This window comes from Dermacentor silvarum, chromosome 1 (genome assembly GCF_013339745.2).
Source record: "Dermacentor silvarum isolate Dsil-2018 chromosome 1, BIME_Dsil_1.4, whole genome shotgun sequence".
In the NCBI taxonomy this organism is placed as follows: Eukaryota; Metazoa; Arthropoda; class Arachnida; order Ixodida; family Ixodidae; genus Dermacentor; species Dermacentor silvarum.
Genome location: NC_051154.1, coordinates 91,372,150 through 91,396,582, shown reverse-complemented (window position 1 = coordinate 91,396,582; position 24,433 = coordinate 91,372,150). Strand labels below are relative to the sequence as shown.

The 24,433-nt window shown below is 45.8% G+C and overlaps 1 protein-coding gene across 1 annotated transcript in view; it reads right to left on the bottom strand.

The window, feature by feature from the left end:
- Window positions 1-23,999, bottom strand: part of LOC119432161 (coactosin-like protein) — a 42,096-nt gene extending 18,097 nt beyond the window's left edge. The window contains exons 1-2 of the mRNA XM_037699482.2: window positions 23,808-23,999; window positions 3,733-3,815 (exon numbers count right to left, since the gene is read on the bottom strand). Coding sequence (XP_037555410.1) covers window positions 3,733-3,815; window positions 23,808-23,878 — 154 coding nt within the window. The 5' untranslated portion in view covers window positions 23,879-23,999. The remainder of the gene's footprint in view (window positions 1-3,732; window positions 3,816-23,807) is intronic.
- Between the last annotated feature and the right edge of the window lie 434 nt (window positions 24,000-24,433).

Sequence of the window (24,433 nt, the reverse complement as noted above, 5' to 3'; positions counted from 1 at the left end):
GAGTTTGATGACGCATATATCCAAACTTGTGTCATTATGGAAATTGATTCTATATGGATGCGCCTTGCAAGCTCACCGGCTACAATTCCTAAATTTCAATATCTTCGCAAGGCAATTAATAAAGAAGTTAATTAGTAGATTTTGTTAATCACTTGGATATGTTTTTCAATTTATTGTGCAAGTAATGTCTGCCTCTTTGAATAATCCAGTTCAAGGACTAGAATTATGGTATCTGCAACAGGCGATCTTTAAAGATTCCGTAAAACTTAAAAATTATCGCCCCGTATATCCTAATATCGGTCTAGCCCGTGTTTTGTAAGCAGTTAACTTTACAAGGGGATGTTCTGCCGCTGGTTTACCGCGTATAAATCCGAGTTGTCTAAACGCTCGTGCGTTTACCTTGTCGGTGTGGAGGTTCAATTTTAATGACGGCGTTATTGCGACACCTGGATACTTTACCAAGTCTGCCTGTTCCATAAGACTGTTAACTAAACTATACGTGAAATTAAAAAAAAACCTTTTTTATGAGTTACTGTAGTACAATCTGTTTTGCCGATGTTAATTTGCATACCCAATGCGTGGCACCAAGTGACGGTATTTGCTAGATTTTCTCGATTTTCTATTTTTCTGAAAGATTCTGCTCTCACCGCTCTGTGTAAGTTCACTTAATCGCCCGAAGCCCTGCTCTTAATGTCACTACGCATTAACTGGCAACTGCCTTTATGCTGCTTGCGCGAAGCAAAAGCTTATGCTGTGGTGCTTTTTAACTGTTTAAATATAAAGAATTCACTTCCTTCAGTTTCTTCATTTACGACAGCATGAATTGTTTTTGTTGCACTTGGCGGCTCTCATTACCTTAAAAATAAAATAAAATATAAGCTCGCTTCCAGTATTTGCCCCCAGCAAGGATAAAGAATTCTTAAAAATATGCAGTTGTCAGCGGATTTGCTTTCTGGGGCATAGTTCTAGCGTCCCTCGCGCAGTGTGTAGCGGTCCGACTAAAAGTAATGGTAGTGGTCGCGTTTGACAAAAAGCCTAATTACCATCTTGTTGCGAATTTTTGCTGTAGCACATTCAGCTTGATGAGGGCGCACTTAAGACAAAAATTAAAAGGACGTGAGAGGGTAGGCTGCAGTTTCAGAATGAATTAAGCTTCTGCATTTTTTATTTTTGAAATTTAGGTGGTCATCGCGGTGTTCATCAACAAACTTCTTGTCGCTTCTCCTCCGTTCAGAACATTGGAGAGGCGATACGGGTTCGTCTTCGTTCCCCCGCACGGCCGTTAATTTTCCAAATCAAACTTTTCGCTACGCTATACAAATACAAACGTCGATATTAAAGTTTATTCGGTCACCTAGGACAGCAGTTATTGTGATGGCCGGTGGAAAGTTAAAGAAGAAAATATAGTTTAGTGAAACTTTCCGGAGCGGAGGAGGATTCAGAGAGGGCAATAACATGCTGGAAATATTTCAGCATCGAGTTTTGTGCAAACAGATCTCTGAACATTGTGTAAGATGGTTGTAAATGACCACTGTTCTTCTGTCTCTGAATTAAGCATTGTGTAAGGTTGTCATGAATGCCCGCTCTATGGGGCCTTGCGCCCCGTAGCCCGCAGGACCTTACAATAAAGTTATCCCATCCATCCATCCATCCATCCATCATGAAGGAACAGTCTATTTTCCGAGAGCGAGCGCGAGGGTGACGTAACTTCGCGGCGATGCCTTCTCCCCCCACGCAACACCTGGCGCGCCAGTGCAGCAGCAGGTGTTCCCTTTCGACCGCTCTGCTTCGTCAAGGCGCGCACGTGATGAGGCGTCAAAGCCAATGGGAATTTAGGAGCCGTTTCGCTTCTACAGACGCCGTTTTTTTTCGCCCAATGGGCCATTTAATGCTGTCGAATAAAAATAATAACGTTTATTTAGGTGCCAAGACAAGCAACAACCGCGAGGCCTTCGTTCTATCACGCTGGTTTAATGTTTTTCAACGGCGCAATAAAAATGATTATGACACATAAGACACGAATAAATAAACAACCTAAGGAAACAATGGGAAATACTACAGTAGAACAGATCACAGTAGGCTCACAGGCGCGAAGTTGTAGTCATACACGCATTGCAAGACATCTGTCATCACGCACAATATAAGACAACATGAAAACAATGTCGCGTATCTCTAAACATAAGTGGACGACTGGTGCCACTTAAAATGAGTGCTGAGGGCGTGATTGGCCGCCCGAGCCGTCCGGAGTAGAACGCCCCTCCCCCTCCCTCCCTACCCTCCCCCCCCGGAGCGTTGCGCGCGAAGGAAGACGGCGCGCTTCCTTTCCGCTTTCCTCCCTTGCGTGCGTGAGATTGAACCGCGATCAACGGCTCACCCTCGCACGCTTTCACTCACACATACAGCATACGGCGCGCGGCGATGATTTTATCCACCTTGGACTTTATACGGAACCTCACGGCGACGGGCGACGCCGACGGTGACGGCAGAAGTGCGCCTGGGGCCGTATTCTGAAACGTTCCCCTAGGCGAAATTTCTTTTTTCGCTTTCAGGGTGTGCGCTGATTGGCTAGTTGAGCAAAATTGAATGACGTCGGGCTCAACCACCCAATCAGCTCATCCAATTTTGCTAAAACAGCCAATCAGCGCACGCCTGAAAGAGAAAAAAGAAATTTCGCCTAGGGGAACCTTTCAGAATACGGCCCCTGGAGTGTCCATAATAAAGAAAAGGAGCTACGTAAGGTTGGAAAAACGAAAACCGATGTGAAACTCGTTTTGATTTTTTTTAAACAGCGAAACTGTTTAAGCTAGCCGTAAAAAGTATGGTGTTTCAGAGAATGCCAGCCGCGCCGTAGTCATGGCAACCAGTGACGCCGCTGCTGCTAGAACACCTGGCGCAACCTACCACCTGTGTACTGCACATGCGCCGACAGCGAACGCGTTTCCCGCGTTCGCGCCGGGGAAACGCGGGCGGTGTCGGCAGCAACTCGAAGACACTGCGCGCAACCGGTTACCGGCGCCGCGCTGACATCTGCGCATGCGCCGTGATAACGATTCGATCTGCGCATGCGCTGACCTTGACGCGACAGCTATGTAAGCGTGTGCGGGGCGGCGCTCGATCAGTAGAAGCCATGGGACGTACGCCTAAAGATCGTACTCCCGAAGAAGAGGCCGCGCTTCGCGATAAATTCCGGGAAATGCTGGGGATGACTTGGTATAGTGCTTAGCCTAGCCCAAAAGCCAGGACTAGCTAGGTGCACATCAGCATTGCGCCTCCAGTGCAAGCTACGCTATTTTTTTTTTGCGTACGAATACATTGTGCGGTATAGCTCCGCCCCCCGTATCTCTTGCTTTTGTGCCCAGAACTACTGTCCGCGAGTATAGCAGAAGCGCGTGTTATCCCCATACCCTTGGCCGTTTGAACCATAAATGTGGACTGAGGATATGCGAACGGATTGTTCTCTGTAGTATGTTTATTTCGCCTTTTTAGATCATTCCTAGCTCGTCTTCGTAACAGATGCTGTTACTCCGTCGCTAAGGCTATCCTCCTTCTTCGCTAAGGAATTTCTAAGTAATTCCCTTTTTGCGCTCACGTGGCTATGACAATGAAAATATATGTACACAACACGAACCTGATTAGCGTCGTTTAGAGGTATTTTATTCTTAAAAAAAGGAATATGGAAAGATGTGAAAAGTAGATTGTGTAGTGCGTGGCGGGAAAAGAAAAGAGGCTCACCGGCGAGGTTCTTCTTGAGGGTCTCGAAGTCCTCCCCCGTGGACGTGGCCCGGATCACTCCGCCGTCGTACGTGAGCAGGGCCCTGCGGCATAGTCGCACATCCTGCATCGTGGACAGCTACGCTCGGACACTTCTCCCTTGTGTCTTTATAGATATTTCAACTCCGCCAACTTTTGGGCTGTTAATACGACAGCTCTCCAATTGTACTAATAGTAGTCGATGGGGTATAACATAAAAAAAGAGCTCGTATTCACAAAAGCTTCTCACGCACGAATTATTCGTAAGAGAACATTTTAGCCAACACGGAGGCTAGAAATATTATTAGTGAAGGCAGTCGGCCAATGGAAAAGAACACTTACGAAAGAAAGCTTGGTGAATTCGGCCCCAGTTGCACGAATTTGTTTGACATTGCCTATGCGTAACTACCACCATTCGCGTGAAGTTTTTGAAATGGTTGCGCGCTAACAGCCAAGATGGCCGGCAACACCCACCAACCGAAACTAAATCTTCTGTGGCACTACGCGCACACATAGACACGTTGGGTATACTTTCTTGGTGTGCACTATATGCCTTGCCGCTTTGTAGCTTGGCTACACTACAATTGTGGCCGCTTGCTCTCTGTCATAATCTTTTATTTTTCTGAACAGTGGAAGCCAGCGCACGGGTTGGTCAGTGGGGATTCTCTAATGACGTCGCCCTGTTCCAATCATTAAAACACTCCACCCGTATACTGTCGAACCCGACTATAGTCATGAGCAATTATTTTGAAAATGATGAGCGGGGTGGAGAGGCTACCGAGTACGCCTGTATTCACCCGCTCCTCCTCTTTTTTTTTTTTTTTTCAGGTGCCGCTGACGAGCTGCTTGGTTCCTTGCCACACTATCAACGCTATGGACAAGGGGTCGAATAATTACGACTCTTTAAGACTTCAGCTGTATTATCGGTCGCTCGAAACCAACCAGCCGCACCGATTAGAGAGCAAGCGCGACTTGATACCAAGACCTAAATTAAGACGCACAAGTGGACTTGCGCAGGACACGCGATATGACGTATACACTGTGGTCTGTTAGAGTAACCGAATGGCTACCAAGGAAGATAATGTAACTCGTGCCCTGCGGTGTTGATCGAACCGAGCGCGCGCTCGGCTTTTGTTTCGCTAATGGCCGACGCCGACAGCGTGCGATACAACCCACACAAGCGAGCTACGGCGCTTGTAACTGCCAGCGGGCACATTCTATGTGTCACTTTCGCATTGGATACTGATGGTGAACAGAAGATGTCATGCTACCATCGAAAACGCACGAATAGCTTGCCTCGTTGATACATGTTACGCTTATACGAACTAACGGAATTATGGAAGGCTTACGTGGGGAACGAAAGTTGCCGAATGCATTTACGCTTTCTTAATATGGAAACTCGCTGCCCGGACAATGGGCAGGATACACAATGCCCATAGACAGCGTCGGGTGGAACTGTACCTCCATTATATTGTGCAGGTGCTTTGCGCACTTAATTTTAGATTTTAAGCAGGTTGGATGAACAGGGCAGTCAGCCCTGCCATAAGCGCTAGCATCTCGTTTTAGGTTTCATGCTTTGCCAAACAGCCGCGTTTTAATTAGCCGCGACGTACCGCACAGAGTGACCGCCGAGAACTCATCGCAACAAGATCTCAGAATAGAAAGCCTCCAATAAACTGAGTCCGCATTAAGAAAAAAGAAAAAAAAAACGCACTAGAATTGTTCGGAAGAGCATTTTCAGCCAATCATTAGCGAAGGTGGCTAGCCAATGGCAAAGAGTACTTGCGAACAACAAGCTTTGTGAATTCGGCTCCTGCCACTTTACCATGCATGTTCAACACCAATAAGTTTTCTATTGACAAAGAAACTTTGAAGGAATCGGGCATTGATGCATTTTCTCTGTCGAGTCAAGAATGCGAACAGCAGAATGAGAGAAACACAGATGTCCAGGGCCCGAATTCACAAAACCTTCATACGCTAAAATTGTTCGTAAGAGAACATTTCAGCCAGTCCTGATGCTGGACATATTATTCGCGAAGGTGGTTGGCCAATTGCAGAGAGTACTTACGAAAGTAAAGCATCGGGAGTTTGGCCCCACATGTTCATCTGGGCCCGTATTTACAAAAACCACCTACGCTAGAACTGTTCGTAAGATAAAGTTACAGTCAATCATTGTGCTGGGCATATTATTAGCGAAGGCTGCTGTCGAATTACAAAGAGCCAGGGGCGCAGCCAGACATGTCCTTCTTTTTTTTTCTGGGGGTCGGGGGGGGGGGGGGGGGGCTTGAACGCTGCATACTAATACAGAAATTTCGGAGTGGGGCCGTGATACACCCAGTGCAGGGTAGCAGACCGGATGCTCGTCTGGTTGACCTCCCTGCCTTTCCTCTCCTTGCTTTCTCTCTCTCAGAGAGGGGCACGGCAGGGGGAGTGGGGGGGGGGGGGGGGGCATGTGCCCGTCGTGCCGCCCGGTGGGCCATCTCCTGCCTACGCCACTCATGCAAAAAGCATCTGCGAACGAGAAGCTTTGTGAATTCGGTTTGATGTTTTACAAGCCGCTAAAGCGCTAGATGCGTTCTTCGTAACATGTATCTTCAGTGTAGCGATTGTCTGAGCGGGCAGCTAGCAGTCATTCTTTGTTATTTAGTGCTTCGCTTTTAGCTACAATTTCGGACTGGCAGGCGCTTGAGTATCTAAACTTCGCGCTTTGCCGCAGTTAATAAACACAACAAAAATACGAACGGAACTTAGTGCAGCAAAGAAGCAATGATTATTTATTAATCAAGTTGCTTCAAGTCTAAATTGGGGGGCTAACCGTCCCGACACAGCACAGTGGGCTATGAGGGACACCCTGCTGGAGGGCTCCGAATCAATTTTGACCACCTGGTATTTTTCAGCGTCCACCCACCACAGTGAGCGAGCATGTTTGCATCCCGACCTCATCAGAATGTGGCCTCCGCAGCCGGAAATCGAACCCAAGACCTCGTGGCTCAATAGCAGAACGCCGCAGCCACTGAGCCACCACGTCAAGTAAGCTCGCTTCCTGAGAATCAGTTAATTCCCCTGCACTATCTGTGTTGGATTGCAGTCCTCTTGAACTTGCACCTAAATACTTGAAGATAATGGCTAGAATGAGGACGCATTTCGAGCTATCCCCGTATCATGCGAAATCTTAATTGTTTCGCATACTGAAATTCGCGGAAAGGGCCCGTAAAGGCAATATTTATTTGCATATGGACGGCGCATAATAGCAGACAGTCAAGGACCCAGATATCAATATCAGCAGGCACCAGCAGGACACTGGTGTTTGACGTATTTGCAAGGCATGAGCAAAAAACGAGGGGCCAGATTCACAAAGCTTTTCTTTCGTAAGTTCGCTTTGCCATTGGCTGGCCGCCTTCGCTAATGATATCTCTGGCGTCCGGATTGGCTAAAATTCTTTCTTACGAAAAATTCTAGCATAAGAAGTTTTTGTGAATTCGGGCCGAGGTTTGTAGGCCTTGTCCAGTCGTAAGTGGTGCGGAATGGTAACCAACCTGTACTGCCAATTTCATGGTTACAGAAAACCTCAGAATATAGGGCGTATACTCGATACAGCAGTGATTGCTGTAACTGTCTTAGTTTGCTCGTCCAACCACATGTATTAGGAAACTTTCTAAGCATATTACTTTTCGTACCGTTCGCGAAATAGGCAAACCTCAAACTGTCGCTAATTTTCCACCCCACATTCTTCTGTGGAGCGCTATATTATGGACTGTCCGCAATATGACCAACAGCGAGTGCGTTTACGTGAAAAGTTGAGGCACTTCGACAGATGTGCTTCTTCTGCAATCAAAGTAATTGGTCCATGGTTATAACCCCCCTAAACAAAGACGTGCTTTGACTCTCCGACAAGATTAACTTGTGGACAGCAACCTAATTAATTTTATTTCATTTTTAAACATTGTGGTGAAGTCTAAATACATTATGTGTTTGCTCTAGAATTACTTGAACAATATGGTATTCTTGTGTGTCTGTGTACGTCTGTACGTTTGTATCGCACAGTGGCGTGGGTTTCAATTACTTGGGCATATGGACGCGTATCTGGTGACCTCTATTTTATGCTTTGTCTCCATTCACATTTTCTTGTGAACTTATTATGTTTGTGTGCTTGTGTGTTTAGTACGTGTATTTGGTACGTGCTTAGCACGCGGCTAGCGATGGCGGCAAAACCAGTGAAAACGGAGCTCAGCAGTTTGGTTTAGTGGACATTTAAGGGTGCTTTTCCAGCGATATTTAAATGATGCTTCTCGACGGTCGTGAAGCAAAGATTGGCAAGGCGTTCAAGTACGTGAACAGATGCCGATTTGCGATAGAGGAGAAGAAACAATAACAAAGAAGATGTTTGCCGTACTTTCAGAATAAGCGTTTCTTGAAGCTTTTAGTGCGAAAGTCGTATTGCGCATTTAGCTTTATGAACATGTTATCCTCAAGGATATATTTTCGAGGGAGTAGGTACGCGATCATTACATGCGCGCAGCTTACAACTTCTAACGCCCTGGAAGGGCGGGGAAAGGGGAAACGGGAGACGCGTCGTTTGTGAAAGCAGTACATAATGCAGCAGCTTCGACGAAAGGAGCTCTCATAAATCAAGAAGTATACCAAGCTTTGGTCGACCCGCGTTGCATATTTAAGTTATTGACTGAAAAACTCATCGCGGGTCCTCCGATTTCAAGAAGATGAACGATAGGGTCGCGCGATTAAGTTAATGTTGCTGTTGCTTATGAATATATTAATATGCAAACACAGAAATAAGTAAGAAAGAAGGCCTTATGCACGTCTACAAGCGTCGTAAAGTTCGGCGGGTGCCGAGCGCTGCTCTTACTTTCTCTACCAGCAGCGGTTCACTGGTGCACTGGTGAAATTGACTGTACTCTTGCGAATGTGTACGGACAGCTGCGATTTGAACACACACACGCACACGCACACGCGCCCCGAGAGAGAGACTGGCGAAAAAGTGAGTAAAGATGAACAGGTCATTCGGCAACTGGGCTCCTCACTCGCGCTGCTTTGTGGACATGCTGCGTCATCTAGTGGCGCCGCCGAGAACTGCGCGCGTGGCCTCCGGGACGAGAAGCGTGGCGCGACGGTGCCTGAGAACGCTGAGAATTGTTCCCTCGCATGTCATTGGCATCCAAGTTGGCACACAAGAGGATCATTGGAGTACAGCACAGACCGAGTGGCGCATACCCAGTGCTCGGCGTCAAAGAGTTTCTTCGAACAGTAGTGTCTACGCAGTCCCGCATCTTACAGTGACCCATGTCGGCGTCAAGTAGGTTCGTTGAAGAGCGGCACATGTATGTACACATTGCCACATACTCAGTGAGCCCAAGTTGTTGGGGTGATGGTTGGTTTCTAACCCTGTTACCTCAGAACATCAGCCCATTCGACCACGGACTACCCAGTGACCCACGTAGGTGGGAAAACGTTTCGATACAAACATAGATATATAGACAGATACATAGCCTCCGGAAAGTGCGTGAAGTACCCTAAAAATACCAACGCATTAGTAAATTACGAAAAAAAAAGCCCTTAAATTCAGCGATGGTGCCATCTTCTGTCGGTCGTTTTTAAGGCACCTCACATTCATGGTGCCGAAGGCTTTTTCCGTCCTTCAGATTAAGCACGGCCCAGGGAATGCGCGTCCATAGCTCTTAATATCGCGCTTCTGACGTCGAAGGCTTCGCTACAGGTGCGTCTTTGCGCACAGGCGCCTATTGTTTTGCACAGACGAACGAGCAGGCACTTTCAGCCGATTTCCCGGCACGTAACTGCTTTTCGCAGTAGATCTAAACTTGAGTCCCCAACCTTGCTGCGCTTTACGCCTTCACCGCACTGCATCGCTTCGATGCAGCGAAGCCCAATAAACGGCAATGCGTGGGATATAAAGTGATCACCCGAGCACTACGATCCAAGTGCGTACGCCACGAGCGTCACGAGCCGCTGCGCTGTGGTGCAGGCGATGATTGGGGTGAAGAAAAATTAATGAACAGGCAAGTTCATCCTTAACTCACTACTCCGCTGTAGACTTTCGCGGTGCCGGAGCCGGAGTTAAGTCTGATGATAAAAAAAAAAGTTTGAAGGCAAGAAAGAAGCAACAAATCGACATCCTGAGATGATGAGGGCATGTGGCTGAATTATGGTCGTGCTCTGTAAATGCGAATTTCACGTGGGTTGCTTTAGGTGATCATAGTTGAGTGCACCAGCCCACATAAGTACAAATAAATGATAAAGAAAGCGGAAAAGAGGTCAACCATTATTAAACCCTTTCGGCTACTCTACGTTATGGAAGGAAGAAAATAAAAGAAGGAGAGCTGACACAAAATTAATTCATGCAAGTGTCACAGCTCCATATGACTGAGCGTTTGCCGTTTCATTAAAGGCTGGTTGAGTTCAAGAACTGCAACTGCGCTTTTGTGGCTTTCTACATCGAAGACGCTCGAGGAGGCCAATGGCAGGAGGTAGACACCAAATCAGCGCAACAGGTGGAGCTGCTGCACGTACCTTTGTATCAACAGTTGCAGTCTTGTTCAATTTCTTTTTCTTCTCTAAAACACAACGTCCCTTGACGGCAACAGTTGCCAAAACGCGCCTACGAAAGAGGAAAACAATGTGGAAAAACAAAGCACGGGACCTGACCTTTACATGGCGCATTTAACTCTAAATGTCTGTAACACCCTCTTCAGGGTATGTAAGGCATCCTTCTTAGAGGTTCACTGATGACAAACACTACATTACTGTTGATAGGTGAAGCATTCCTTAAAGGACAATTTTCATTGCTCCGGGGGAAATTTTTTATTATACTATACAGGATAACATCAAGGCCAAACTTACGTGTTTTTTTCCCTAAATTTCGCACAAACTGAAGCCCCGGCACATGAGTGTGACGTCACGGTTAAGAAAAAGTTTTTTTTTTCCTCGTACATGGGCCATTTGGAGTGCAGAATGTAGAAAGTTCTCAAAACGATCATTGGTTCATTTAGCATGCAATGTATCACTTATTTACCAATAAACTATAGACAGCAAGAGAAACCGTCAAAATCAATGTTGTGATGGTGGGGAGCTGGTGCGCGAACTTAAAATGACGTCGCCACCCGCCTTTTGTTGTGGTGTATTTTGTGGCTTTGTACACGGTTTTCGGTATATTCTATATAAACGCGATTCAGCATAACTTTATTAGTGTCATCTTTAACAGCAGTTTCTGCGATGCCGTTTGTATTTTATGGGACACTAAAGGCAAATATTAAGTCGAGCTAGGTTGAAAGATTACGCTTCTGTGATAACGAATTTTTCATTCGTAATAAAACCAGAGCTTTTGTAAGCGAGAAAATGACGAAAATAGAAAATTGGGGTGGCGTCATCTGTTTTCGACTAAGGTATCTCTTATGTGTGGCGTCAGCCTCTCTGATTCACAGACAGCGGACATGACTCGCCACTGCGAACGGCATCGCTTTTCTCTGTTTACAACAGCCGAGGCGGCAATGTGGGGCAACTGACCACCCTGCCGGTTCCGGCAGCGGAGGCTCAAGTGACCGTAACTGGTAACCTGAACCCAAACAGAGCCACAGAGTGACTGACGCAAGCTGAACACCTAAGCAGTACGCTTCGTATATAGAATTAAATAAAGAGTGCAGAAAGGTCATAACAACGGCATAGAGGGCGGTCACGTGGAGATGACGTCAAGTCATCCGCTTTGGCGCGGGCGGTTCAAATTGAGAAGCAGCAGCGGGACCTTCGACGGCAATTTCCTAGGAAAAAAAAAATGATATAATGGCATGCAGAAAACGATGATAGACTTCTAGACGAAAACTCTGTCGATCCAGCTTGACTTAATACTATCCTTTAGTGTCCGTTTAATCTGAGGTAACGTAATGCATTCAGTGCGCCGAGAACCTGCTACTCTTTCATCAGTAATGACTCATCATTATGGGTGTGCGAACTTTCGAAATTTCGACATCAATACTTCTTTTTGGGCGAGTTGGTACATCTTGAAACTTTGGGTAACAGCGCGAACAGACGACCACAAGAAGGGAGACACTTCACTCCATTCTTTGCATCCAATTCACTGTCTCTGTTTCTCTCACTTTCTTTCTGATGACTACTTGTCTAATTGCACTTTCAGTTACCCTGTACTTTGTGGCCAACTTTCTTGATCTCGTCCTCCATTCTGTGTCCACGCTTTCCAGGTACTATTTGTGCACTTTAACCGCCCATTTATTTTGATCTATGTTCCTGAGTCTTTCTTCAAAACAAATTTTGCTCTGCGCTTCGTTGACTTCAAAAGAGGCCCAACTCATGTCACCCTGCACTGCCTCATTTTTGCCTTTCCCGTGGGCTCCCAAAACCAACCGGAAAACCGATCTTTAGTTAACTTTCAACCCCAACAGTATATCCAACTTTAAGCGCAGAATGGCATTTGCGAACGTTAACGCTGGCACCCTGACTCCTTTTCAGATTCCACGCACCATCTCATATTTTTCATATTGCAGTAATTAGGCGCAATTTTTACACTCTCGCACTCACGCACACATCCACACACTCATCCACACAAGAACACCCCCCACGCACAGCGCTCACTACCAACTGTTTATTCAATGATTGGAAGCCATATTTACAGTGATGTGATTGCTGCTCCAATTGCTCCAAACTGCTACAAAAGGCGAATCCTGCTATATCCTGCTACATTTTCGATAATGTGCTCCAAAGCTGCTCCAAGAGGTGTTTTCTGCTACTTTAAAAAACAGACCTATCTAACAAGCGACATCATTTATCACACGCACTCGTCATGTGTGCACATGGAGGAAGTAAAACATGGGTGCAGGAGTCGGGCTACTACGTGCCTATATGCGCTGGCTCCCGCCATTGCTGAAATGGCGATTAGGAGGTGAGAGCACACAACTTTCTTAATAACGCTTTATGGAAAAGCGTTCTGCTGATACAGCAAAGCCTTTTTGCGATGTGACTTTGGTGTGGTTTTGTCAAGTGGGCACACGACGGCTGAAAATTTTGCTAAACGGGGGCAACTCGTCGCACAGGCTACTGAGCTTGTTTCTCTTCCTTGCACTGCTGCCATTTTGCTGTTTTCTGCTGTTGTAGCTTAGCAAGCGAACATTGCACACTCCTAAAGCTCTTCCATAGTCGAGTTCCCCAAACTCCCATCTCCATGTGCACTTCTACAGTTCCCGCCATTTTATCGCTCAGCCTCCTGCAAAGTGGAAAGCAAAAGCCGAGATTAGAGTGGTTTGTCGTCATACTGTCGTCGTGATGCTGTAGTGGTTGTATTATCGTCATCCCAGCTTCATCATCTAATTTTCGTCACACCATAGCCTTCATACAGTTGTCATTCCATTGCCATGATGCCATTGTCATCACACTGCCGTCGTCATTACTTCGTCATCATGCATGGGATTCGTATGTTTTAGCGCCACAACTTTATGTTGAGCTAAATGATTCTTGGTAAAAATGTGCTTGTTTCCCGTTAACTTGGGCTTCCTCCTTCTGTAAGCTCTCTTGCTTCTCTCAAAGGCAATTTTTCCATTTGGAGTAAGCATTGAGATACTCCAAAAGGTCGCTTTTCTCCCTCAAAGCGCACTTTTGGTTGCTCCAAGAAGCTGCTCCAAAATGGCCTTGGCAAATCACATCACTGTATTTATACAAGAAGACGCATGCTCAAAGCCAAACATATCAAAAATACATGTTAAACTTTTTTAACTGTGCTAACCCAGACGGACAAAGACGAGGCAAACAAGACGTGCGCAGATCTGTCTGCGCACGTCTTGTCTGCCTCGTCTGTGTCCGTGTGGGTTAGCGCAGTTAAAAAAGTTTACCATGCATGTCAACCAACTAGCCCGACTCGGAGCTCTACTTCAGTATCAGAAATAAGCAAGAAACACACTTTAAAGCCTTGCATGAAAAATTCCGTCTAATTACTTCAATATGACGAGTTACCAACTATAGCCAAACAGCAAGCTATACTAACATCTCATATTTATTGTGGCCTTAAAGTGCTCTATGTTTCATTATTGCTGCATTCCGCTTCCCATTTATTTTCAGATTATCTTGGTGGGCGCTTAAGTCTTCCCTTCGTTTATGTATACACCGAGGTGTTTATATTGCTTAACTATGGGCATGACTTACTGTTAAAGTGACACCAGTGGCGCTCATGACCCGGGTTGATCTCCCTTGATTGATGGGCAATGGTTAGGGCACAGACCCCGCAGAAAGTGTTTGGTATGCGGATTCTCTTGTGACATCTCCCCTGCTGAGTGGCGTAGCCGCATTTTATTTTTGTTTTTATTCTACGGGACAGGGCTAATCCCGGGTAACCCAGGTGGTTGCAAAACAGAACGATGCCGGCCGCAGAAATTTCACGAAACTGCAGAGCGAGCGTGTAGAAACCGACGGGCACACTCGTGCTAAAACGCTCTCCATGAATACAACCTGATACTCGGGGAGCATATTCGTCATTCTTGCCTTCGGTGACGTAAATTGGAAGCCGAAGCTCTATGGTGCACACGAGGGCATCGTCTGGATGTCGAAGGATTAAAATAAAACAATGAAAGCAAATAGAACTACGAAAAAAAAAAAAAGAGCGATGAAGAAAGGCAGCCGCTTATTCTTCAGGATTCTACCTCTTCATATGCGACGATGGTAATAAGAGACTGGAAATACGAGCGTAGACGTCTCGGGGGTTCTCTTTCGGCCTTTCTTTTTTCTGTTTTTTTTTTCTTTTCTCTCCTTACTCAGACGTGTCATTAGTTCGGACTTCCGCACTGCGACATGCCAGTGTCTCACGCCGGCTGGTTACATGGACGGCAACAGAATTAAGTGATCATGAGGTTCCCTCCCTTCGTTTCGATTTAACTTTGTCAAAATATGGCTCAAAAAACGGCAGAGTACCTTTCAAACTTAGGCGTTGCACTGCGCCTGTCAATTTCGTTGTTCGATCGAACTAAAAAAAAAAAAAAACCTGTAAATTACAGGTTTTGTATAAAAACGAGGACTAGATAATTATGCCCGATGTACACACACCGTACGTCTTGCAGTTTCAGCGGTCGTTTCCAGACTGCGTTGATCCTGTCCGGTGCTGCCAGTATAGATTAAGTATGAAGCATTGGTGAATTAGTTTGTCTCACATTATGTGTAAACAGCCCTAAACATGGAACACGAAGACTAAAAAGCGCGGTATCTGTCACCGTCTCGCTTTCGTGTTCGGTTCTTTTTACACTTGACGTCTAAATCAGTGCGCACGGAAGCCTATATTTAGCGCTGCATACGCGTCATGCCTTGCTAACGCGGCTGTATGACCAGTATTCACCTCAACCTGGTCCTTTTCACGCATTGCAAGGCGCGACATGGTAACAAAATTTTTTGCTTGCTTTAAGTATAATAATAATAATAATAATAATAATAATAATAATAATAATAATAATAATAATAATAATAATAATAATAATAATAATAATAATAATAATAATAATAATAATAATAATAATATTAATAATATAATAATAATAATAATAATAATAATAATAATAATAATAAACGACATAAAAACAAATATATAGCACATTTCGCATAGGCTGAGCTAGGAGAAGCAAGAAACTAGCCTGCGATAGACTCATGAGATAAGCATCTAGGTTCGAGTTGTGCGATTTTTTTCAACGCCAGGAAGAAAAAGAGCAATGCTTTAGCGGTGGCGTAGCGACGTGTGCATAGCCGCGCGGAGCCTGCGTTTTTTATATCTAGCACCAGCATCGCGCACCACGCGCGGTAGTTCGTCCATGATGATGATGATGATTATGATGATTTATTGGCATCCCCTTTGAAACGGAGCGGGGACAAACAGTCACCTAGCCTGCTTGAGTTGCTCAGGTATGCGATACATGTTTTTCATTCTAGCATTTTTGTATATACATCGCCTTAACCTTATTTCTCTTCCGAAAAAACATCTCTACCTACCCTGTACCGCTACCTATATGTCTCAAATGTGTCTCTTCGTATGAATATCTTCCCTGCTTTTTTTCCACCAATACTCTAAGCGTCCAGCGGCCACCGAGAAGCGCCCCACCATGCTGAGAAAATAGGAAGCCTTGGTACACACGCTGCACGTACGTCCCTGCGGCGTAAGCGTACGTGTGAAGGCTCCCTACTGAAAAAAAAAAAAGTACGAGACCTTGGCCCCTCTACGATGGCCTTCATTTAGCCCCCGAAGTCCCTTCCGAATGCTTCCAACGCGGCTTTTTATCGCGAGTATCGAGATAACTGAGACAGCGCAAAGTTATATGGCCGGCCTCCCGTTTTTCTTCCCGTTAAATATACTTCACACACCGAAGAAAGATAGGGCCTCCCTTTGTCCTAATTTATTTTCACTTTCGTCGAGCAACAGGGAAGTATTCTTCCGGCTGCGCTGTCGCTCCTCGTTTGGAGAGACATCGATTTGAGCCTCGTGCGCGCCCTTCCCTTTCCTCCGACTTTCGCCCAACCCAGCCGCAGCAGGAGCGTAAACGGCGAAGGAAAAAAGGCAATCAAAGAAAGAAAGAAGGAATAAGCACACATTGAGAGAGAAAGGTAGAGTGAGGCGAATTATTTTTAACCATTCAATACACAGGATGAAAAAAAAAAAAAAAAGCCGACATCTTCGCTTTCTGTTCGGTTCGCATATAGATATCCTTGCCTCGAGGCCGTCAGGGTTTTGGTTCTATAGTTTTTATTGATGGTGAGGAAAAAGAAAGTATTGCAGCACAAGGCACCAATCAAGTGAGAAAGGCGGTATTTCTTCTTTTCCTTCGTTAGAGGACCTATAAGCGCACGGCACGCATTAGAAAAAGAAAAGAAAGATTAAACAGAAAGACCGACAATGAGAAAACTAAGACAGGCATCTGTACTGCTGCTACAGCGCCTGTGCGAATATTAGCCGGCCATTCTTAAATATTTATTTTCTCTATCGATTCATGAGCTGGCTGGCTTGCGACGTATCAGCGCAGTCGAGCTATTTCGCTCACATCCACGCATAATTTGAGGCTCTGCTAATGTTTCGCGCCATTACAGCGGCTGAGTACGAAATCTCGGCTCGCTCGAAAGACTGTGGGATCAGGTTGCACAACGAGGCAGCTACTGCCGGAGGTATTTGTAATCGCTGCTGTAACTTTTCTTTTTTCTTTGCGTGCATGCGTGTGTGCTTACGCATGGGTGATTGTATGTCTTGTGTTTTTACCATGACGAGACATAGCTAAGCGTGTTACTATATAGCAAGGAATTCTATAGAAAAACGCGAAACAAATAATTGTATAACCAGGCGCACATATACGCGTATAAAGGTGACAGATGTTGCAGAGTTTGGAGACCGTTCGCGTATCTTTTTAACAAAACCACGCACTCGCCTAGTGGGCCTTGCTACAGTGTGTTAAGTAACACCTTCGTGTAATGTATGCTTGCGCGCTCTGATGAACCTGTGGAATGCGCCTTCATATCTCTCTCGGCGAGACGAATTTTCGGTGCCAGAAACATTACACAGCAATATTGAGTCGAAAACGAAGCGCAAAAGAAGAGAGAGAGGGCGGGGGGAGGGGGAGAGAAAATTTAAAAAAAGCGCGCAAGGAAGCAAATCGTGTTTTTCGCCCATTTTCGAAGTTCCGAAGCGAGCAAGGTGCAGTGCGTGAGATGCAAAATATGCTAATACGTGGAGAACACGTAGTAGCACCCTTCACTGTCGTCTGAACACGACCCAGTGTCGTTTGCATGAGTTGACGTGTCTTAATTCGCTTTTCCGAGAGTATCTTTACAGTACTTTCGCAAGCGGATTCACTCGAGAAATTATGGCACCACGCTTATGTGTTGAAAATACGAGAGCATGGCAGGCCGCATTCCGATGGGGTAAACTTTTACCAAGCTTTTAATGCGCGTCAAAAAAACCCCGGAAACCCCGGTAGGTCACAATTAATCTGGAACCCACTACTACGGCAATTTTTATTTCCACTGCGTTAAATCTCATGAATCATCAAAATATATAAGAAATAATATTTTGCCATGACGCACACTATGACAACTTCAGCCGAAAAAGTCTAGTTTAATGGTGGGTGAAACACATCCTGCGCCTATTTTTAGTGTCTTCGATGATTAAAACGAACGTGTCCGCCGAGATATAAAATATATTGCTGTTCATTGGACAGGAAAACACGCTAGCCGCGAACCTAAAATAGCCTGGCCTAATCTATGTAACCTATGATAGGAGAAAGAATATGGCATATTATACAGTGTTCACGGTGTTTGTTCGCGCGTATTTGAACTAACTGTCGAAAATATCTCGTATCGTATGCGATAAAACTGGCGTTGGATGCATTGTGCTATACGAGCGATACAGGGGCACAGACTCCACCTTCTTGGGTGGAGTCTGTGTATTTCATACAGGGTGTTTCAGCGAACACTTAAAAAATTTTTAAAGCTTGCCTGTGGCAGACAGCAGAATTCTAGTTCATGAGCTGGTCTACTCGAAGAGGCGGACATAACTTGCACAAAAAGTTGAAATGCATAATCGACTAATTGACAAAAATCACTAATTAAGGTTTTAGATAATTACGGCATATACGGCCCATATTGCAATTTACAAATTCTAGCCGTGGCGTACGCAAGGCGGATCCACTTGGAACGAATTCCCAGGATGACACCAGTTTCGAGATATTATTTCCCGAACTTTGCGGAGGAATGCATTGGCGTTCCAGTTACTTTTGTTCTTCAATGCATAAAACGACGCTTTCTTAAGAAAGTAACTGGAACGCCAAAATTTTCAAAGAGTTCGCTCAAACGCCCGGTATATACAGCTCTTGCAGTTTGAACGCTGGATTAGTTGCTAGTATGACCCGACCAGCTGTAAACGCGCACAGGTGTGGGATAATTTTAAAGTGACGCTTTCTTTCGACATTGCTTTTCTGACACTTTACGCAATAAGAAAACATGCACACAAATGCTTAATTAGCTAATTGTTGGAGCGACGCGTCCAAATAGGCTCATTAATGTATGGATCTTACGGCTTCAGCGCTTTAAGCCACCTCTTAATTCGAAAGTGGTGTTTTTTTAATTTTTCCGATGTCTATAGTAGGTAGTTTTAATAGAAAGTACAGATGCATCTGTGAGCACCGAGGTCTGTGGTTACGTATAATCTAAGACAAAATAAAGGTGTGAGTAAGCAAGAACCATCCGTTTTCCTCCTTCAGGCCGGCGAGTTTCCTATGTGCCTACCATTGATGATGATGATGATTTAATGGCATCCCCTTTGAAACGGGGCGGTGACAAATAGACACGTAGCCTGCACCGTAATTCACCGTACTTCACATATCGCGCCCTTCTGCGGCAATCGAAAGGAAAGTGAGGGAAAGTTTCTCCATGACCTGCGAGATGGCGCGCGCTCGCAAGTATACCTCCGGCCGTCTCATTCGGTGCGCTCCCCAACAAAAAACTGTTACGCGCCCAGCCGCCCCTGGATGGCACTGTTAGCCGCGGGCTCCAGGACATTGCGTGTGTCCACCCGTTACAAAGGGGCTGGCCGCTACATCATAATCATCATCATCATCCGCTGCACGTAGAAGGAAGACGGCGTGAGATCTCAAAGTGCGCATTGCCTCTTTTTTTCAGCAGTGAAGCTGTTTAAGCTAAAGCCCCTTGATGTTAAGCCAGCCGTGAAACGTGCGCGTTTCACGAAAAGCCAGCCGCGCCGTAGCCATGGCAACCAGCGACGCCGCAGCTGCCTGCCACTGCGTCGCCTAGCAACCACCTCGTGGAGCGTCGCGCGCTTTGCTCGGGAGAGAGAAAGTGAGAGCGAGAGAGAGAAAATTGTAGCAGTATCAACGAGGCAACGCGCAGAGGTGCTGCCGACGCCAACCGTGCTTCTCCGTTTCCCCGCATTAGCGCCGAACGCTCGCGGGTGTCCGTGACTGCAGCAGGGGCCTCTGGTGGCGGCTCGGCCGAGCTTCCACCAGCTGCGCGCTACTGCGCATGCGCCGTGACGTCATCCCGGCGTTTCGTCTGCTGCGTGCCGCCCGTACACTGTGCACAGCTTTCGCCCCACTTCCCCTACGTGTGCTCGGACTGCAAGTGCTTCGCGAGGCGTTCCCCGATGCCACGGACCACGAGGAAATGCTCATACACTTCGTATAGCCATGACCAATTAGGAACCGATCAGCTCCGCTGTATCTTTAGCCTTGCGCCACTAGTGCAAGCTACCCCGATTTTTTTCACGTGTCGAGCAAGATTTTCACATTATACCATATCCCAAGCAATTTTTCACCTCGGCCTCGAACGTTTTGACTTCTCAAGCATGAAGTTCTTTAGTGCCTTCATTTTGCCAGTACTTTTCTATATTCTTATCCATTGATTTTGTAGTAATTATGATTAATAATTTTTTTCTAAAGAAATCATGTGTGGGTTCACACATCATTCATTGTCTCTGAACTTGCAGCTTATTGTAGATGGCAGAGTTTAATTGTTGTAGCCTTGTCTTACTTTGTTTCATTTTTTTGCCTTCTTTCTTTTTTTGCACTTCGTATTGCGGTTATTCAGCAATTGATATGGCAATTGTCACGTTGTACGCCTACTCTGGAGTGTGATGATCATCGTGTAATATTTACTTGTATGTTACCTTGCATACTTTTTTCTGTTTTTAATTTTCATTTCAGTTGTACTTTTTGAATTGACTGTATTGATCTCGCACGCTATTACGTTTTGCGGATAAAGATTTTGTTACGTTGATGCTTTTTTTGCCTTGTTGCATAACGCTTGTTTTACGTTTATGTAACTGTAGCTTTAGCCTTACCCAATACCTTCCTGAAGGCCTGTAATGTAATCATAAATAAGTATTGGTTACTACAATATTAACTGTATTTGTCTGGTTGAGCTCTGCGCCACCAGGTGGCTGCACCGTGCAGGCCGCTCATGTTTACGCATCCGCCCATCTAGTAAAACGCCCAGTCCTCCTGCGTTTACCGGAATACCGGGCAAACTAAAAGTCTCTAATGACACGCAAATGCACGCAACAGAACGCACAGATTTTTCTAATTCGCAATATAACTTTTCTTAAAGCTTGCTGTGCCTCAGCTGAAACGTTCGTTGTGTGTTTGCACTTTCAGTGACACGGCACCTAGCTATAGTGACACAGTGACATTTCACGATATTTGCTTTTGAACTGGCATATTAATTCTGCGAGTTAGGTTCGTTCGTTAACAAAGCCAACACTCGATACGTGGTTCAAAAGGTCGATGAAAGGGGCTATTTGGTGGCTTTTCATACTTTCTACCCGTCTCATGACGAAATCTTGCACAGCTATACCTCTTCTACATACCGCATTTGAAAACAAATAGCCGCCAGCATGCAATTTGCCCCTCGTACACCTTCAGCCATCATTTCCTAATCAGTATACGGGATCATATGGTAGTGCAAAATCCTGTTTTTCTCCCCTCATCCAAGCCGCAGCAACAGTACCGGAGCGCGCGAAAGACTCCTTAACGCATGGAAAGTTCTCGGGTCTGAGTGCCGCGGTGCGTAGAAGGAGCGGGCTACGCCCACCACTGAAATTAAGCTCTCTCCGTGCGAATGGGTTGGTCGGAGAAAAACCTGCCAGCGCGCAAATCTCGGAAACCATAGTTTCTCCTTTGCGTGCGTATCAGGCGTGTCGCCAATGCTGGCGACGCGAACATCGGCTACAACTTGTTTTCGACGGAAAATAATGCCAGGTAGAATAATCTCAGCCCTAAAGCATAATTTTTTGTCATAAGCGAGCAGTAGTGTCAAATCTCTAGCACGAACAGGAGCTTCGATACGAGAAAAGTTCAACTCGGAGCTACCGTCCGGCCGCTGGTATACTGCAAGCCGGCTCATCCATACGCCGCGTAAAGGAGCCTGCTTTCTATAGATATGTGTATGAAATTGGAAGACAAAAAATTATGGAAATCCCAGGTACTGTGGGAGTCGGGAGGCGAAGCTTTGATGAACCAGAAAGGCAAAATGGCGCAATACATAAGCGTTTAGTAAACGCCAGCGCTTGTTTTCTGAAACGCCATCCGCAACGCCTTCAAAGCGAAAGCAGGATATGCTTAGCAGCGCTGTCTGCACTGAACTGTTAATTGGAAGTCGCTAATCGAAGGAGGTTCAATATCACGTGGTTTTATATAAAAAGTATGTGTGGTTTTGAGGTGCCCTATTAGCCAACAATACATATACAAGAATTCCGCCGAGATTTATTGTTTGAGTACGCGTAAAACCGAGATGCGTCCACTGGCACTATGTTGTAGGTCGAAACACCACGCCTATATAAGCCGGTTATTAGATGCATGGTGATAGCTAGCGAGGGCAGTGTTTGTATTGATTGTGCATGTAAGGGTGGATGTGTTTGTATACAAGAGCGCTATTGTGCAGTCTGTGTATGTCTGTTATCTGTAGATTCTGCAGTCTTGCTCTGTTTAGCACGTATTGGATGTTAATGTGTTCGTAACACGCAAATATGCACTGCATGCTCTTGCTATAAATCACCGATTCAGGTGCACGTTGACTAACTTGCTCTAGCAAGGCGCAGATAATATTCGCCCCGCTGCGTCATGGTTTGCCGCGGAACGCTGTTATGGCTCCATCTAGCATGGAGTCGGCGAATGACAGTCGTCGTCTACAAGATTTCGGCGTATATCTTGCGTTTTTTTTTTTCACCTCTTTGTTTGTTACATGATTAGGCATAATGCACACAAGAGGCTTCAGACAAGAGGCTTCACCAACTAGTTCAAACACCAAGTATAACTTGCTATTTCAAGCAAAATTTTGCACGGTTACACATCTAGGAGGCACCTATGACACGGAAGAGGCTTCGGGCAAGAGACTTCACAAACTAGTGTAAACACTGAGTATAACGAGTGAAAGATGCCGTTTAGAGCCAAGGAATCTAGAGATCAAGATGCACCCGAACGTACAAGAAAAAAAAAAATTAAAAAGGTGCGGCATGTACGGCGCTCACAGTGTCACACAACTCTCAGACTGGAGTACAAACAACTCTGTCCTCAGTGCACGTTGAAGATAGACATAATGTTATACAATGCGGACGAATGCGTAGCGTCCGGATGAGTCGAATGCGCAATGACTCCATGCTGCAGCCTAGGAGTTTTTGCTCATTAGACTTTCGCCAGAATGGTGTAACAACACAAGTAGCATGCACCACAAGCATAAGAAGGCTTTAGCATTGCTTTATCTTTTTGTCGTTTCCCTTACTGCCTCTGCGAAGTGCCATCCGCGCACTCACGTCGCGGCATACTTAGCGCTCGCGCAGCTGCCATCGGAATGAGGCGGTGACATGGCGTTGTAACGCTCAAAGAAACAATGCCTCCGCATTCTCGTGCCTAACAATACCTTCGAAAATACGAACGGCATAAGATGAAATGCAATAAAGAGAAACAAACAAGAACATGTTTTATGCGTCGTTAGATGAATATGCAATTAAGCGCTGCGGGTCATTAAACATGGTGCAGACACAGAGCTAGTAATTTTAAGATGAAATCACGTCAATAACACGCACACTGGTGTACGTAAAAACGCCAAAACCTGTTCTTATTTGTTCTATCTTGTTCTGCATTGTTCGGGTTTCAGGTTATCTTGGTAGTGCTGTGCCAAGTATGCATATTGCGGGAAAACAAATGGGCAAGCGTAGGAGTGTAGGGGCAGAATTGACAATTCGTTCCTAAGTGTTATTTGCCATTGACCGGTCGCCTCCGCTAACAATATGTCCAGCATCAGGATTGACTGAAATTTTCTGTTACGAACAATTCTAGCGTCAAAGTGTTTTGCGAATAAAGGTCCTGATAACTTGGTCATAGATTTACCAAGTGTTAACGCCATACGAATTTACGGGAAACACGCATGGGTAAAGAAAGCATTGGAAGTGCATATTACACTTACACCAAAGGTACACCGCTGGTTGTTCTTAATGTCGTCGGGGTGCGTTAGCGTTAGCGGCAACTCGCTAACGGGACATGACGAGAACGACTTACCAGGAGGTGCTGTTGCGGTCGGCCCTGACGTCGTCGTAGGCACCGCGGACAGACTCGGCGTGGACGGACATGTCGATGTGCAGCTTTCGACTGACAGCGTCGAGCTGAGAAGCGCTAATGAAGCTCCGTCTCGTCTATACTGCAAGCTGTTTGCATATCCGCGTAGCACGCCAAGAGCCGTCCTCCCTCGCCCAAGGCGCCGCCCAATTATATGGCATGACTCAAGGCTCAACCGTAGACGTTCCGCAGTTTATAAACGGAGCGTTCGCTGTAAACGACCCGTACGCTCAGCGAGTCAGTTAGCGTCGGCGCAGTGGAGCGCAGAATCACATTGGCACATTAATGGCTGCAGCTCCGCTGTTGGCTGCTGACAGAATGCGATTTGGTTTGTGGTACCCTCCTCTCACCTTTTTTTCTTTCTTTTTTTTCCACACGTTCTCCTTCCCTGCTTCCTCGTGTCATCCTTAGTTATAGGCAAGTGCTGTTTGAATAAGCTGCGTGAGTGTGTCATTAGCAACAAACACGATCCATCACTCGATAATGTGCTTGCTCGTGCTGACATTGCCGTGATGGATCGAAGCAATCCTTCCCATATTCCCATGCGGAAGAGGGGCTTCCGTATAATC